The sequence below is a fragment of the Oncorhynchus clarkii genome, chromosome 24 (assembly GCF_045791955.1).
Source record: "Oncorhynchus clarkii lewisi isolate Uvic-CL-2024 chromosome 24, UVic_Ocla_1.0, whole genome shotgun sequence".
Lineage (NCBI taxonomy): Eukaryota > Metazoa > Chordata > Actinopteri > Salmoniformes > Salmonidae > Oncorhynchus > Oncorhynchus clarkii.
In genome coordinates, this window is record NC_092170.1 from 19,115,081 (window position 1) to 19,133,717 (window position 18,637).

Genomic DNA, 18,637 nt, shown 5'->3' on the forward strand with positions numbered 1-18,637 from the left:
AAATGAAGCAAACAAGTACGACACTTTAAATCTTGAGCACATTATCAGTGGCTCTCATTGTGCTTTTAGGATTAGTCCTCATCAATTGGATTAGTAACTTTTGTTTTCATTTACAATAACACGTGGTTTGTTTTGTGTCATAGTAAGGTAATTTTACACAACACATGAACAGTGAAAGTTTCTTTAAGGCTGACTAAAGGAGGCCACTGCTATAGTAAATGCAATTCAAGACACATGGATCTTTCAATCCACAAGTGTTCATAGATTGTTTAAGATTTTTGATGTGGAAGGGTCACTAACAAAGCATGGCACAGGTATGAGAGACACATTAAGAGTCAATCTTGTCTCTTCAGCTGTGTGTGTCATAGGCATGAGTCCGTTTGATATGATGTGCTTAATTATAACACTGGCTTCATCCCGAAGGGCACCCTATTCTCTACATAGTGCACGACTTATGAACGGAGCCATATAGGCCCTGGTCAAAAATAGTGTACTATATAGGGAAAAGGGTGCGATCACTGGCTTGATTTTACGTTGGAAAGCCTCCAAACTGGCTGAGATGGAGAGTAAACTGTAGTGCAAAAAAGGTGGGTCACTGTCTAGTATAGAGAGATTTACATGGTTATTAACGTCACGCCAGGGTAAGCCTACACAAAACACAGCCCTGATTTTAAGTGTTTCTAAAATCCCATATGGGAAAAATGAATGCTGGAAAAAACGATTGCAACCATTTCCCTGTTTGACCGCTAGGTTGTATGGGTATTATGATTCATACTGTGGTACCATATGGTTGAAAGGGTCTATGATTTAGTAATACTACAATGCTGTAGCAGATTTTCGCCAGTTATTTGAAGAAAGCGTATGTGCCTGTGTGATGATGTAATCCTGAAGCAACAAGGTTGGTGATGACAACCTATGGCTATTGAATATTTGTAAATGGACACAATTGTAAAGGTTTTAAAGACAAGTTATTGTCCTGTCATTCGAAACCACTTCCGACAATTATCGAAATCAATGTTTCATATTGATGATCATATTTATCTGCAACTCCATGAATAGCAGGCTCTTCTTTTTCAGTTTCACCACCAGAGGGCAGTTTTTCCTAATTAGTTATTAATGTGTCTACCTAGGGTCAATTCATCAATACATGCCATGTTTTCTGTGCAGACTTTAGGATGTCAAACCATTTCACTTTGTGATTGAACATTAGATACTGTGTCTGTACCCTTTTTTAAGTGAACATGCTCCTTTCAAGCTATTTAATTAAAGTCACAATTTGCAGGTGAAACCATACATTATTTCCATTCATTTTAGATTATCATTCATTTAATAAAAAAGAGAGTTGAATTAAATAGCTGACAAATAAATCAAATCAAAGGAGGAGATATCATTGACCCATAGCATAGAAAAGCAGATAGGCTATGTTGAGTTCACTTTCGACTCCTCCCGCAAGAAAAATAGTAGGCGGGGGTATGTACCTAAACAGATGGGATGAGAGCATTGTCTTTAATCTGTCACTGTTACCTCTGCATGGAGACATGCGGACGATTTTCCTGCATTTATAGACCCAGATGAATATTGTCAGAAGAAGACATCGCCAGGTTTTGATGCAATAACGTTTATACTTTCGAGGATTCCCTTTGTTTCCATGCACTCGGTCACCCGGTTGCTGGAGAGACGGCGGAGCTGAATCGGTCAATAATTTCGTCTCGCAAACCGATCTGTCGCTGGCTGGCGAAGGGGACATATATATCTGAGAATCTCTCTGGTGACGGCCATCAGAAGAGAGACATCGGTGGCATCATACCACACATCGCATAGGTGGACAGGACACAGGGGCGAAGGGAGAGACATTAATCAGCAGTGTATTTCTACACATCCTGCAGCAATGCCGGGGTTTGATTACAAGTTTCTGGAGAAACCGAAGAGACGGTTTCAATGTCCCTTATGCAGTAAAGCCATGCGAGACCCTGTTCAAGTTTCTACGTGTGGCCACCGATTTTGTGACACCTGTCTACAAGAATTTTTAAGGTAAGCTGTTGGTCTATGTCTGTGTTTCTGTATGTCTTTCTGTGTGTGTCTGTCTCGCTCTCTCTCTCTCTCTGAATGTATATGTGTGTGTGTGTCATATTCCAGATTCAGAGAGATTAGCCTATTGGATTGTCATAATGGTATTACATTGTAATGTGTTCTGTATACACAAAGCCTTAAGGGTAAGTCAACACCACTTCCTTTTACCTATAATATTGTTTCACCTGTGAGTGCAAAGGCCTTACAAAGGAAGGACACACCTACAGGATATGTTTACATATATACTTTCCAATTGAAACTGAACATTTATGATTAGTTCCTAGAGTGTGAGACAAGACATGTAGCCTATACACACAGAGAGAGAGAGAGAGAGAGAGAGGTCTGAAAGCAAGTTTTTTCAGTGTTCTTTAAACCAGTGGTTTTGAAAGTCTATGTCGAAAAAAAAAATAGATATATATACATTGCATTCAGAAAGTATTCTAACCCATTAACTGTTTTCACATTTTGTTACATTACAGCCTTATTCTAAAAATGTATCAAATAATTCCCCCCCCCCCCCCCCACACATGAATCTACACACCATACCCTATAATGACAAAGCAAAAACAGGTTTGTAGAAATTTTGACAAATGTATTAAAAATAAAAAACGGAAATATCACATTTACATAAGTATTCAGACCCTTTATTCAGTACTTTGTTGAAGCACCTTTGGCAGTGATTACAGCCTAGAGTCTTCTTGGGTAAGACGCTACAAGCTTGGTACACCTGTATTTGGGGAGTTTCTCCCATTCGTCTCTGCAGATCCTCTCAAGCTCTGTTAGTTTGGATGGGGAGCGTTGCTGCTCAGCTATTTTCAGGTCTCTCCAGAGATGTTTGATCGGGTTAAAGTTCTGGCTCTGGCTGGGCCATTCAAGGACATTTAGAGACTTGTCCCGAAGCCACTCCTGCGTTGTCTTGGCTGTGTGCTTATGGTTGTTGTCCTGTTGGAAGGTGAACCTTCACCCCAGTCTGAGGTCCTGAGCGCTCTGGAGCAGGTTTTCATCAAGGACCTCTTTGTACTTTCCTCCGTTCATCTTTGCCTCGATCATAACTGGTCTCCCAGTCCCTGCCGCTGAAAAACATCCCGACAGCATGATGCTGCCACCACCACCATGCTTCCATGTATTGATGGTTCCAAGTTTCCTCGATGTGACGCTTGGTATTCAGGCCAAAGAGTTCAATCTTGGTTTCATCTGACCAGAGAATCTCGTTTCTCATGGTCTGAGTCCTTTAGGTGCCTTTTGGCAAACTCCAAGCAGGCTGTCATGTGCCTTTTACTGAGGAGTGGCTTCTGTCTGGCCACTCTACCATAAAGGCCTGATTGGTGGAGTGCAGCAGAGATGGTTGTCCTTTTGGAAGGTTCTCCTATCTCCACAGAGGAACTCTGGAGCTCTGTCAGTGACCATCGAGTTCTTGGTCACCTCCCTGACCAAGGCCCTTCTCCAATAAAGTTGTAGAAACATCTCAAGGATGATCAATTGAAACAGGATACACCTGAGTTCAATTTTGAGTCTCACAGCAAAGGTTATGAATATTAATGTAAATAAGATATTTCTGTTTTTCTTTAAACTTGTTTTCACTTTGTCATAGTGAGGTATTGTGTGTAGATTGCTTATAATTTATATATTATAATTGTTTTACTCCATTTTAGAATAAGGCTGTAACGAATCAAAATATATAATATATTTTAGATTATTCAGTGGCCACACTCTGCCTTGATGACAGCTTTGCACACTCTTGGCATTCTCTTAACCAGCTTCATGAGGTAGTCACCTGAAATGAATTTCAATTAACAGGTGTGCCTTGATAAAAGTGAATTTTTGGAATGTCTTTCCTTAATGTGTTTGAGCCAATCAGTTGAGTTGTTTCAAGGTAGGAAGATAGCCCTATTTGGTAAAAGACAAAGTCCATATTATGGTAAGAACAGCTCAGATACCTGCAAAACACCAGTCTCAACGTCAACAGTGAAGAGGTGACTCCAGGATGCTGGCCTTCTAGGCAGAGTTCCTCTGTCCAGTGTCTGTGTTCTTTTGCCCATCTGAATCCTTTCTTTTTATTGGCCAGTCTGAGATATGTCTTTTTCTTTGCAACTCTGCCTAGAAGGCCAGCATCTCGGAGTCGCCTCTTCACTGTTGACATTGAGACTGGCGTTTCGCCTGTGCTATTTAATGAAGCTGCCAGTTGAGGACTTGTGAGGAGTCTGTTTCTCAAACTAGACAGTCTCATGTACTTGTCCTCTTGCACAGTTGTGCACCGGGGCCTCCCACTCCTCTTTCTATTCTGGTTAGAGCCAGTTTGCGCTGTTCTGTGAAGGGAGTAGTACACAGCGTTGTATGAGATCTTCAGCTTCTTGGAAATTTCTTGCATGGAATAGCCTTCATTTCTCAGAACAAGAATAGACTGACGAGTTTCAGAAGAAAGTACTTTGTTTCTGGCCATTTTGAGCCTGTAATCGAACCCACAAATGCTGATGCTCCAGATACTCAACGACTCTAAAAGACAGTTTTATTGCTTCTTTAATCAGAACAACAGTTTTCAGCTGTGCTAACATAATTGCCAAAGGGTTTTCTAATGATCAATTAGCCTTTTAAAATTATAAACTTGGATTAGCTAACTGGAACACAAGAGTGATGGTTGCTGATAATGGGCCTCTGTACATCCTATGTAGATATTCCATTAAAAATCAGCCGTTTCCAACTGCAATAGTCATTTAAAACATTAACAATGTCTACACTGTATTTCTGATCAATTTGATGTTATTTTAATGGACCAAAAATGTGCTTTTCTTTCAAAAACAAGGACATTTCTAAGTGACCCCAAACTTTTGAACGGTAGTGTGTGTATTTTTAATATATTTGGATATATATATATATATATATATATATATATATATATACACACACACACACACACACACACACACACACACTACCGTATATATACATAGACTTCGAGCGCCAGCTATCCTGGGGGAAACTTCGGAGGGAACCAGCTACTAGATGGTTCGATTAGTCTTATAAATATATATATTGGAACAGAAAGTTAAGATGACAGATTATTCTATGTGAAAATATACAAGCATTTAAAAAACTTAAATGTTATTGAGTAAATGTATTTATTGGTTCCTTCTAATTTTGATAAACTCATTACATTTGTATCTCTTAAGGTTATTTGTTCATGTAAAAATCTAAATGCACAGATTTTAAGGTTGTCATTATATTTGAGGTGGGGTCACAATAAATTATTGCTGGGAAGTAGTGGTGTATAAATGGGGAAAGAAATGGGGTCCCCATTGAAAAAGTTTGAATACCACTACCCAGCCTATGGTATTGAAAATGTTTATAACATATTTCAACATTCACTCCTTGGAAAGTTTCACCCATGTCAACTTTATTCCTTTAGATTAGCCAAATGTAGCCAGCCGTTGGGGGTGTTCTTTATACATGCAAATCTCTCATGAAGTCAGTTTTTTTTTATTTTCCATTACTGAATTCAAATTGGCCCAACTGGCAGTATTCTGGGAGCCACCAATGAGAACTCAAGCTCCAAAAGGCCACAAAACAGAAGAGAAAACAATTGCTTGATTGTATAATCATTTGGCCCAATGCAATTGTAATATTATACATACATGTTTCAGGTAATAAACTGTCAGAGATTCTGTGCTGTGATGAGGGAGAAATGTTTCAGACTTTGCTGCCATTCTAGCTGTAGTCCCCTACCATGACACATTATCTAATGTTAAGACCTCAGGATCAGGGACAGAGAGAGGGGAGAGGCACTTTGTCTGTTAATGTGTGTGAGTCTGCATGGAAATATGTCTGCGTGTATTTGTATTTGTCCACGTGTGTATGCTTGTTAATATCTGTGTGTTTTCACCCAGGCAGGCAGAGGGGATCCTGGCCTATCTTCCTTGTCTTTTTGCCCTTAGGATGTATGCCTGCCTGACTGCGTTTCGGGCCAGGGGAGGGTGCAGGGTGGTAGAGGTGCTGGGTCCGGGGCAGTCAACAGTGGCGCTGCCTTGGATGAGGGGGGATTAGACAGATTCCTTTATTGGAATCAGGGAATCAGTGTGCTGAGAGATTGGCGGACCATTCACTCGGAGGTCACCAAATTCAAATCTCTTTGTAATCATTTTATTTGTCACTTGCTTCATAAACAACCAGTGAAATGCTTACTTACAGGCCCTTCCCAACAATGCAGATAGAAAAATAGAGAAATTGCACCCTATCCCCTATATAGTGCACTACTTTTGACCAGGGCCCCTTATGGCTCTGGTCAGAAGTAATGCACTGCAGTATATAGGGCAGTGTATCCAAACCCTGGTCCTCGAGCATAACAGTACACCTTTTCATTGTAGCCCTGGACAAACACACCTCATTCAGCTCATTGAGGGCCTGATGATTAGTTGACACGTTGAATCAGGTGTGCTTGTCCAGGGTTACAATAAAAATGTGTACTGTTGGGGGTACCCAAGGACCAGGGTTGGGAAACACTGATAGGTAGGGTAGGGTGCTATTTGGGAGACATACAGTATTTAATTTTGGCAAATATTTTAGATTTAGTTTTGTGCCACTTGAGGTTCTCATACCCCTTCACCCCTACCACATCCCTCCCAGCCCCCATTGAAAGATGGCTGAAATACTTGGGGGTCCTACTTTATGTATATTTAATTGGATTTCAATTAAACCCTCGTGGTTATTGCAGGATGCAGGAAGCAGAGGTGGGTCTACCTGAACTTTGTGCTACGTCATCTTGGAACACAGCTTCTGTGTTATTGTTTGAGTAGACAATGGCTGGACATATTTCAGTTATGGCAGTTATGGTTCCCCTTTATGTTTTTGCGTTTCACTTCATTGCCAGAGACAACCAGAAGTGGGAGGTTTTTTTCACCGTATAGGTCTTATCTAGTTCTCTACACATATTTAGACTATCTTGGGCTATGTCCTAAATAGCACCCTGTTCTCTACATAGTGGAATACTTTTGACAAGAGACATTTGCGCCCTGGTTGAAAGTAGTGCATTATGTAGGGAATGGGGTGCCATTTGGGATGCGTCCCAGGAATGACTTGTCTTCCTCCCTCCCAGCTGCACACTGTGAACACGGCTGATGTTGACGCTCTGTGTCAGTCAAATAAATCAGACTCCTAGTCGTAAGCACAGGTTTGCAGCTAGATTGACCACTAGCAATGCCATGCTGCTTATTCATGGTGCTGTAGATATTATCATAGGACTTGAGCCATGTCTTGTCAAAAAGGAAATTCAACAAAAAGATCAAGGCATTATTGCACTTTTTTATTTGATCATTTCTGGCACTATTATTTTAACATATGCAGTGTCCTCCACTAATATTGGCACCCTTGATAAAATGAGCAAAACAGGCTGTGAAAAAAAAGTATGACTGCCTCATCTCTGTACCCCACACATAAAATTATCTGTATAGTCCCTCAGTCGAGCAGTGAATTTTAAACACAAATTAAACCACAAAGACCAGGGAGATTTTCCAATGCCTCGCAAAGAAGGGCGCCAATTTGTAGATGGGTAAAAAAAAATAATTAAAGCAGACAATGTTTATCTCTTTGAGCATGGTGAAGTTATTAGTTACACTTTGGATGGTGTATCAATACACTCAGTCACTACAAAGATACAGGCGTTCTTCCTAACTCAGTTGCCAGTGAGGAAGGAATCCGCTCAGGGATTGCACCATAAGGCCAATGCTGACTTCAAAACAGTTACAGAGTTTAATGGCTGTGATAGAACTGAGAATGGATCAACAACATTGTAGTTAATCAACAATACTAACCTAAATAACAGAGTGGAAAGAAGGAAGCCTGTACAGAATACAAATATACCAAAACATGCATCCTGTTTGCAACAAGGCACTAAAGTAATACTGCAAAAAAATGTGGCCAAGCAATTCGCTTTTTGTCCTGAATGCAAAGTGTTATGTTTGTGGCAAATCCAATACAACACATTACCACTCTCCATATTTTCAAGGATATTGGTGGCAGCTGTATATCATGCTATGGGTATGCTTGTCATCGTTAAGGACTGGTGAGTTTTTCAGGCTAAGAAAGAAACGGATGAAGCTAAGCACAGGCAACATCCTAGATGAAAATCTGGTTCAGTCTGCTTGCCACCAGATACTGGGAGATTAATTTACCTTTCAGCAGGACAATAACCTAAAACCCAAGGCCAAATATACACTGGAGTTTCTTACCAAGAAGACAGTGAATGTTACTGAGTGGTCTAGTTACAGTTTGACTTAAATCTACTTAAAAATCTATGGCAAGACCTGAAAATGGTTGACTAGCAATGATCAATAACCAATTTGACAGCGATTGAAGATATTTGAAAAGAAGAATGGGCAAATGTTTCACAATTAGGTGTGGAAAGCTCTTCAAGACGAAGTATTGTCTCAGGGGTGTGAATACTTATGTACATGAGATATTTCTGAATTTCATTTTCAATAAATTTGCAAACATTTCTAAATGGGATATTATGTGTAGATGGGTAAAAAATAAATAAATTAAATGTATTTTGAAATCAGGCTTTTACACAACAAAATGTAGAATAAGACAAGGGGTATGAATACTTTCTGAAGGCACTGTATATAAACATATTTTAATATTTTTTATTTATTTAACTAGGCGAGCCGGTTAAGGACAGATTCTTATTTACAATGACGGCCTACACCGGCCAAACTCGGATGACGCTGGGCCAATTGTGTGCCACCCTATGTGGCTCCCAATCACGGCTGGTTGTGATACAGCCTGGATTCGAACCAGGGTGTCTGTAGTGATGCCTCTAGCACTGAGATGCAGTGCCTTAGACCGCTGTGCCACTCGGGAGCCCATCTTAATAAGATGTCTGAAGGCAAAGCTCTCCAAATATACTGTATCAGGATGACAAGCTCGTATATAGAAAGAGAGAGACCGTTGAAGAGTAAGAGATCATTGGTGGTCAATGCCTTTTGCCTGCGGCTTTGTGTCTACCTCAGAGGCCTCCCTGTCTGTGTTCAGAGAATACAAATCCTTTACTCCCTGCATCCCACGCTTCTCTTTTTAAAACACAAAGATGCACAGAATATAGATTTTTTTCAAGACAAAAAAAGACCAAGCCAGTGTTTTTGTAAAGTAGTGACGACTCGTGATCATAACAGACAAAGAGAGCACGATTCAACAGTCAGTTGTAGCTGCAGTATACTGTGAAGTGGGGACAACCAGACTATCAGGGAGAGCAATCATCTGCACCTATTTTGTGGATGCGTAGAGTGACTAATGTTACTACCAGTTATATTCAGAGTTAATGGGGAATTGATTGCACTATTTGTTCAGCTCAAGTTTTTATCGCTTTCCATTTCAATGTTGGTGACCTAGGATGCTTCCCAAATGGCACTCTATTCCCTACATAGTGCACTACTTTTGACCATAGCACTATGGGCCCTGGTCAAAAGTTGTGCCTATATAGGGAATAGGGTGGCATTTTGGACACACACAATGTCAGTGACTTACAATGTCAGTGACATTATTGACTTGGTAAGCTTGCTAAACTGTAGCGCAGCCAAGAGAGGGGGGGTCCACAACGACTTTACTATTCATCTGTCGGGATCCTATTGGTCCAGCTGACAGGGGTTTAGGCTATTTGACAGCCACTTCACCCTTCCATCGATCTCACACAGAAATTAATCTAGTCAATTGATTAACACAGTAAAAAGCCACACGTAGCAGATTTCACCGAGTGTGTTTCCATTTTTCCATTGGCTTAATTAGAACACTGTTCAAACTGAGGACAGAGACAGTTGCGCACGCAGGGATTGCACAAAGGGCAGTTGGGATCATTCTGAAGCAAGCACAAGTAAGCCTATACCAAAGCTCCCTGAGGTAATTTGTATACATTTTGTACACAGAGTGGATCCCCTCCCAGTGAGTCCCAGCTTTTGTGTTCAGTATGTGAAATCAGTCCAGGCTTGCCAGCCAGCTTTCACTTTGACACTGATAGCTCTGCCAGCGTCTCTGGGACCCACCTGGAATCACCACTCCTGTGTAACTGGCCATAAAAATAGCTTATTACTTTAGAGCATAAATCACCAAATTGACACTTCCACTTACTCATAAGTATGAATGATCTATGGTTACATCTCAGCAGGTCTCTCCTTTATCTCTATCCAAGTTTAATCTTATCTTCAACTTTTCCTCATGGTATCCCTTGAAACAAGTGGCCTCCACACCCTCGCTTCAGGTTTGACGCTTTTCATATGCTATCGTACAATAACTTTTCCCTTTTCTCTGACAGACACACTACTTTTGAACTAACACAATCTTTTTTTTTTGCTGAATTATGCCAAAATCTGTCATTCTGCCCCTGAGCAAGGCAGTTAACCCACTGTCCTCCGGGCGCCGACGACGTGGATGTCGATTAAGGTAGCCCCCGCACCTCACTGATTCAGAGGGGCTGGGTTAAATGCGGAAGACACATTTCAGTTGAATACATTGTTGGACAACTGACTAGGTATCCCCCTTTCCCTTTGTGATGAAAAGACTTAGCTTGTCTGTCAGCGTGTTAGCATGTGATGCTAATGGGCTGTTTTCTCCGCCCATGGAGAGAGCGAGGGAGTGGAGGAATGTTTAAATACAACAGGCCAACAGGCAGAAGCCCTGGAGGCTCCCTGGCCCAGCCCTGATGTAGAGTCATGGGGTAGTAGAACGAGTACAGCCCTGAGGCTTATCACTTCTGCAATCAACTGTAAGTCACATGCCTGTATGCTGATCTTGGCTTGCGTCCCAAATGGCACCCTATTCCCTACTTTTGACCAGGGCCATAAGGCTCTGATCAAAAGTAGTGTACTGTATAGGGAATAGGGTGTCATTTGGAACGCAGCCCTGGTTGCTAACGGCAAACCCCTTATCATAGGCCTTGGCAATTAGCTCAATGCTCATTAGCAAAGGAGAATAAAAATAATTCTCCCCAATAAAAATTATTCTCCCCATGATATAGGGTAAGAGCGGCCTTACATGCCAAACCCATCCCATACATGGTGTGATACATGGAGTCATGTATCTTGGGTTAGTGTGTGTGTGAGCCAAGGCAGGGTCACACTTGCACAACTGTGTCATCTCTGTGGGAATACTACAGTACTCCGTCCTAGCCTTGACTGGATCAGTAATTGGTTTATTCTGCCCCATAAATTCTTCCTGGATGTGTTTCCTCAACAATATGATAGCCTACTGTAACTTCTTCCTGGATGGGCCTCCACAACACTATGGTAGTCTACTGTAACTTCTTCCTGGATGGGCCTCCACAACACTATGGTAGTCTACTGTAACTTCTTCCTGGATGGGCCTCCCCAACACTATGGTAGCCTACTGTAACGTCTTCCTGGATAAGCCTCCCTAACACTATGGTAGCCTACTGTAACTTCTGACTTCCTCTACTGTCCCGAGGTGCTTACGGTCTAATTGTTATGCCATTTTGGAACATGGTGCCATTTGGATAATTGCCATGGGGTTTATACATGTGGTGATTAATCATCCCCACCGGCCAAGGAAGTATGAGTTTGAGTGTTATGAGAGGGAAGATGATTAATTTAACATTGGCAGCATAGTGTCCATGAGATGTGGCGATTGTGCTGTTTTACTGATGCAGGCTATAGGCCTACTCATCTATTCTCTCTGCTCCCTGACTTGTCTGTATGGCTTCTCAGTCTCCCACACATGTAATAACGCTGTCCATTTTGATGCAGCATCACCAGCATTCTCAGTGCCTCCGCAACCTCCAACTTCCTCTCTCCTTCCCCACATCGCTCTTCTTCCCTCCATCCCTTCCGCCGTCTGGGAAAGCGAGTGCACAAAAAGCTTATTGTGAATGAGGAAAGAGTTTGGAGGGAAGAAAAGGGGGATGATTGATGTGGTCTGAGACAGTGGAGAGATAGAGGTCAGGCTCTCGTCAGCCAAGGGAATCTGGATGAGTGTCATTGGTCTCCATTAAAGCCAGATGAATTGACTTCTGTCTATTGTGTGTGCAGTTTGATAGGGAAATGCAGAATAGAGGCACTTTTGGCCAGGGATTTAGCTAGTGTCTTTTAAAGGACTAAATGGGGTCCGGGAGCACTGGTGCCTTTCTCTGTGTGTAAGCCAGGCCTGCTCTGTCAGCTGGGCCATAGAAAAAGTGTGTGTGTGTGTGTGGGTTCAGCCAGACTAATAATGAATGGCTCAGTGAATGAGGATCTCCAGTTCCAAGCCCCACACCCATCCTCTAGTCTCTTCACATAGGCCTTCATAGACCCTCACAGGTGTCCAAAGACATTCTTGTATGTATGGCACACAGGGATACAGAAGGGGATGCAGAAGGAATGTTTTTATTTTGCTTCGTCTATTGCTGAGCAAAACGTAGTTCACTGTGCTTCGTTGAAGGGGGTTTAGTTAGCGGAGTGAAAGCCCCCAGGCCTCTGCTCTGGTCTACTCTGATCTGCTCTGTTCTCTGGGTGGGTGGTGACGACCTCTCAAAGCTGAGTAGTGCTGTTCAGGCCAGCTGATGAACTGGGAATGATGAAGTTTAGAATCCTTCTAGAAACACTGAGGCAGTAGTAGCCCATACAAAGGAGTAGGGTGAAGTTGCTCCTAGACAGTGATCTTGGTTCAGTTTCCCCCACTAATGGTTCCGGTTAAGATTGACGGAGGGGAAGCTGATTATTAGACCTGTACCTAGAGGAAACTTCAACCCAGAGCTAGTACACAGAGGCAGTTCCTAACATACAGTAAAAGGGAGGCAGGGTAGACACACCATGACATGGAAGTATCCCAATGTAGTCTGTCACTATTGAGAGAAACTAAACCAGTACTTCCTCACACATGCATGGACTTTGAAGTAATCCATTGTGTGAAAGTCCACTGATCTTTTAAAGTTTAACATGTCAGTTACACTTCCCCACTACCTGAGCTAAGAGGCGTACTGCACCTGGTGAATCACAAATAGAGCTCTGCAAACATACAGTATGAATTATAGCTCTGCCCTTCAGAATAACTCAATGACCTTTATGGTGCTCATTCACCCAAATCAACTGGTACAGTAGTCGTTACTGTACATGAATGGACACACTGATTTGATGGCTTTGGACTCTGTACATACACTACCGTTCAAAAGTTTGGGGTCACTTAGAAATGTCCTTGTTTTTGAAAGAAAAGCACATTTTTGGTCCATTAAAATAACATCAAATTGATCAGAAATACAGTGTAGACGCTGTAAATGACTACATTAGCTGGAAACAGCTGATTAAAAAAAAGTGGAATATCTACATAGGCGTACAGATGCCCATTATCACCAAAAAACACTCCTGTGTTCCAATGGCACGTTGTGTTAGCTAATCCAAGTTTATAATTTTAAAAGGCTAATTAATCATTAGAAAACACTTTTGCAATTATGTTAACACAGCTGAAAACTGTTATTCTGATTAAAGAAGCAATAAAACTGGCCTTCTTTAGACTAGTTGAGTATCTGGAGCATCAGCATTTATGGGTTCGATTACAGGCTCAAAATGGCCAGAAACAAAGTACTTTCTTCTGAAACTCGTCGGTCTATTCTTGTTCTGAGAAATGAAGGCTATTCCATGTGAGAAATTGCCAAGAAACTGAAGATATCGTACAACGCTGTGTACTACCCCATCACAGAACAGCGCAAACTGTCTCTAACCAGAATAGAAAGAGGAGTGGGAGGCCCCGGTGCACAACTGAGCAAGAGGACAAGTACATGAGACTGTCGAATTTCAGAAACAGACTCCTCACAAGTCCTCAACTAGCTGCTTCATTAAATAGTATGCACAAAACACCAGTCTCAACGTCAACAGTGAAGAGTCGACTCCGGGATGCTGGCCTTCTAGGCAGAGTTCCTCTGTCCAGTGTCTGTTGTTTTGCCCATCTTTTCTTTTTATTGGCCAGTCTGAGATATGGCTTTTTCTTTGCAACTCTGCCTAGAAGGCCAGCATCTCGGAGTCGCCTCTTCACTGTTGATGTTGAGACTGGTGTTTTACAGGTACTTTTTAAGGAAGCTGCCAGTTGAGGACTTGTGAGGCATCTGTATCTCAAACTAGAAAGTCTAATGTACTTGTCCTCTTTCTCAGTTGTGCACCGGGGCCTCCCACTCCTCTTTCTATTCTGGTTAGAGACCGTTTGCGCTGTTCTGTGATGGGGTAGTACACAGCGTTGTACGAGATTTTCAGTTTCTTGGCAATTCTTTGCCGCCATTTTGAGCATGTAATCGAACCCACAAATGCTGATGCTCCAGATACTCTACTAGTCTAAAGAAGGACAGTTTTATTGCTTCTTTAATCAGAACAACATAATTGCTAACATAATTGCAAAAGGGTTTTCTAATGATTAATTAGCCTTTTAAAATTATCAACTTGGATTAGCTAACACAACGTGCCATTGGAACACAGGAGTAATGATTGCTGATAATGGGCCTCTGAACGCCTATGCAGATATTCCATAAAATATCAGCTGTTTCCAGCTACAATAGTCATTTACAACATTAACAATGTCTACACTGTATTTCTGATAAATTTGATGTTATTTTAATTGACAAAATTTGTTGCTTTACTTTCAAAAATGAGGATATTTTGAGGACCAAACGATTGGTCTCTATTCCATTAGGTTATTCAACATTCGTCTTACTCAGGTATTCTGGGAAATGCGTGAACCCTTTGTTTGTTGTTCGTTTTGAATGACCTCACTAAAACAACAAACCAACAAGGTTGTATTTTGTCAACATCTATGGAATACAATACTTGGAATGGAACTTACAACACCAGGATATTTCTATTGCCCTGATAAGAGGTTTCTGTTGTGGGTGTGACTGTAAAACACCGTTTACACTTGCAAGGGTGACGTGTGCTTGTGTTCACGTGTGAGTGTGCGGCTGGGTGTGAGTGTGTGTTTGAGAGAGTATTGTATACTCACTGAACATTTGTGTCACTCACGTGGCGTGATATACTGTGTATGCTAGAACCTGAAGTCACCCATCCGTTTAACTTAAAGGCACCATCTTTTCTCATTCAGCTCCTTGGCAGAACATGAGCCTTACTGTTCTCTAAGGGTTTTCCGATAAGACCTACTGTACCATGAGAGGAGTTATATGGGTGTGAGCCAGGACGTTGCAAGATGATATCATTGAATGGGGTCTCATGGGAGGAAGCTGAGGGGCTTTAGAGGTCCAGCTGTGATGATGACATCGCTGAGAGAAAGTTATCGGGACTGTTTCACACAGCTGCAAAGTTGCAGAGTTCCTTCACACAGACTGTCTCCACATGGACCGGACAGCCCAGTTGTTATTGTCAAACTCCCTTAGCGGGAACTGGGGGTCATTTGGTTGAATGTTGAATGGCATAAGGCCTTGGTGGTGCTAATTGCTGGTCTAAGCTAGGCAAATGTGAGCAAATCTATGTACTTATTCTGGGACTAAATTTCACACCTCTCAAAGAGGGAAAGCACTTTAAATTCTTTGCTGGATTTTTCTCCCCCATTGAAATGTCCTTCCTCTCCAAACGCGCTGACCACATTCCTGAGTCAATGCCCCTATGCCATTGTTCTCTGTATGTCAACTCTTTATCAACATTGTTGGTTTTATACAAAAGGAGAGTTTACAAACAAAGTGTGCACAAAGCATCCCTAGAGCAGGTTTGGGACTTGCTGAGACTTGTCTGTGGCTATGGGAGGTCTTATTCAAAGGACTCAGAGTCTGGCAGCTCTTTAGGCCAACAAAGGCGATAGGCATTCCAGTTATGCAGCAGAGCACCTTGCCCCTCAAACAGAGAGCATGTTGGGGCCAAGCTGCCAGAGTCCCAGCCTTGTTGCTGGAGCCTGGCCAGTTGGCAGCCCTCCCCAGCATGGCCAGTGCCTACATGTGCATGGGTATGCATGTAAGGTGTTTATTGTGAAACATACTAGCCCTCGCCTCAGACTACGCCATAGCCACTGTCTGCCTCACAACATAGTGTAATCTGCTGGAGCCTCTTCAGATCAGACAGAGCAGACCCAACCCAGGATGTGTTAGCCTACACAACAGCAAATCCAGAGAGCGCCATCTTCTCTGGGCCAGTAGTTTTTACGATTTGTACCATTTAATTGAGATCAGGATTAATGGACAATGTAGAGCGGAGAGAGACTGGGTTAAGGATTGTGGGAACTGGGAAGCGATGAGGGCTGTTAGGAGGTGGATGGATAGGAAGATTACCCAAGGTTACACAGCGGACATGGGTGGGTCTGCTCGGCCATGGCACAGCTTGTGCTTAGGTGTTCGAAACCCATTCCACTGCTCGGCAGACTCGGCTACATCTGTGCACTGCATCCTGTTGTGCTAATTGATTCCCCCCAATCTGTCTGAGTAGTCACTGCACTGGCTGTGAAGCTGACAGCCCCTCTGTACACGCGCGCACACATACTCAGACTCCCACATATATTAAGCTAGTATAATGCATTAATTTAAATTCAGTTAACAATTTCTTCCCCCAACAGAGGCTACTGGCTACTTTCTATTAAACCCAGTAGTCCTGAGAGCTATTAGAAACGTGTCTGTGAGGGATTGTTTATGTTGTGAGGCTCATTAGCAGTAGGCAGGCAGGCAGCTGACTGACTGACTGACTGACTGACTGACTGACTGACTGACCGACCGACCGACCGACCGACCGACCACTGGGTCTGGTTGCCGAGTGGATGCCCAGGCATGTGAGGAATTTGTGTCTGGGCTTTGAAAGGAGAACAGGGGGACAGGAACATGGGGAATGCAGAGGCCCGGTCCTGCGAGGCACCTGTCTCAGTGAAAGGCTCCACTATGGAGCATAACAGGTGTTTGCAGAGCAGTTGAGCTCTTCACTAAAAGCATACACACATCCTGAATTATAGTATTTATTTGGGAGAGGCCCCTTCAATGTTAAGGTCATTGCCATTCAGCCCTAAGCCATTCTGTCCTGCCCCCCTCCCTCTGGCCAGTGAAAGGGCCATTGTGATGATGGCTCCCTTCCTTCCTGCCCTAAGTCTGCTGTCCCTTAACATCAGCTAGCTGTACTTATTGTGTTGGTCAACTAACTAAAAGCTCAATGACCTTCTCAAGTCCACCACTACCACTCTCTGTCTTTGTGGTCTCGTCCCTTCTCTCTCACAGCTCATTTCAGATATGTCAACACGGCACAATGCTCAGCCTCCTCCCGTCCTCCCATCTCCTTCCCCTGCACGGGCTATTGATCCTATGAAAGAGCAGAGTGGAGGAAGTGACTAACTCACGTGTGCGGCCAGATGCATAATTCACTACCGCTCTGTTCGGGATGAGAGCGCATTTGCCTCGTTGTAGCCTCTCGTCTCATTCATATCTTAATTAATTTCCAATTTCATCCCCTCTCAATTTAGCTTTGGTTCCGTGTCGTTCCTTTCAGTCGTCATCCGGACCCGTAAATCAATACCGCTGAACAAGAGAAACCTGCCGAAGTGTTCTCTCTCACACTCACTCACTGACTTATGTACAGGAATAGTGTCACACCAAACTGGGCCATTGTGCTTTGTTTTTGTTTAGTAAAATCCACATGGCTAATCGTCCACTCTGTTCTCCCTTGTCTCTGTCCCTCTGATTCCAAAAGCTTTGTCATTTACCTCAATGGTGTCACTCCTGGCAACAGGAGCAGCTTTAAAGAATGCATGCAACAGGAGCAGCTTTAAAGAATGCATGCAACAGGAGCACTGCTTTCGTTTCGAGACAAATGAGTCTTTTTGACGTCACTGCCTCGCCTGGCTAAACAAAGAAAATGCATCCTCGAAATGAGGAGTGGACAGCAGCTTGAGCTGCAGCTGAATGCTGGTTTCAAACATGTATGGCTCAAGGAGAAGGGGACAGAGGGAAGGAGAGGATTGGATTTCTCTGGCAGGTTGTTTTTGTCTCTGTCTGAATGTATATGGGCTTCAGATTCAGGCTGATAAGGGAAACAGGAGCAACAGCATGTCTGGAGACAAGCTACTGGGTTTATCGTGTTTGTGTTTGCAGTCGGTGTGTGTGTCTACGTCGCTGTTTAGATCACAGACAGCAGCCCTCTGTCGTCTTTCTGAGCACACTTCACACAAGAAGCCTTCCTTCCCTCACTGTTACCATGGCCACAGCCAGCACAGGGCCCTCCCAAACTGTCACCATCAGCGAGGTGCACAGCTCAAAGACACCCACTTGAAATGAATTGGTTTACTGAAAAAATAAGAAAAATTGCTTTTTCCTTCATGTCAGATCAATGGAAATGCAGGTAGAGCAGAAATATAAATTACTATTATGTAATGCTGTTTTTACTCTGAAGTGTCACTGTAGAAAAGTGCCAGGATAAGGCGTCCTTTTGATCACCTTTTTGAAGGCAAGCAGCATTTAGCGAGGGTGTTTGAAGAAGGCGATGAGGAAAGTTTGGACAGTTTTGTGGCTGTGAGCGAGGAGGAAGCCTGTGATGAGCGACTTATGGCGGATGAGGGAAGATGGTTGTATTCTGTGCCATCCGCCGCAATGATGACTGGGTGCATCCCAAATGGCACCTTATTCCCTTCATAGGCCACT

At 42.8% G+C, this 18,637-nt stretch overlaps 1 protein-coding gene across 1 annotated transcript in view; it reads left to right on the forward strand.

Annotated features, from left to right (window-relative positions):
• The first annotated feature begins 1,508 nt into the window (after positions 1-1,508).
• The window catches only part of LOC139383031 (tnf receptor-associated factor 4a), a 48,538-nt gene continuing 31,409 nt past the window's right edge, over positions 1,509-18,637 (forward strand). The window contains exon 1 of the mRNA XM_071127324.1: positions 1,509-2,031. Within this exon, the coding sequence (XP_070983425.1) occupies positions 1,889-2,031 (143 nt within the window). The 5' untranslated portion in view covers positions 1,509-1,888. The remainder of the gene's footprint in view (positions 2,032-18,637) is intronic.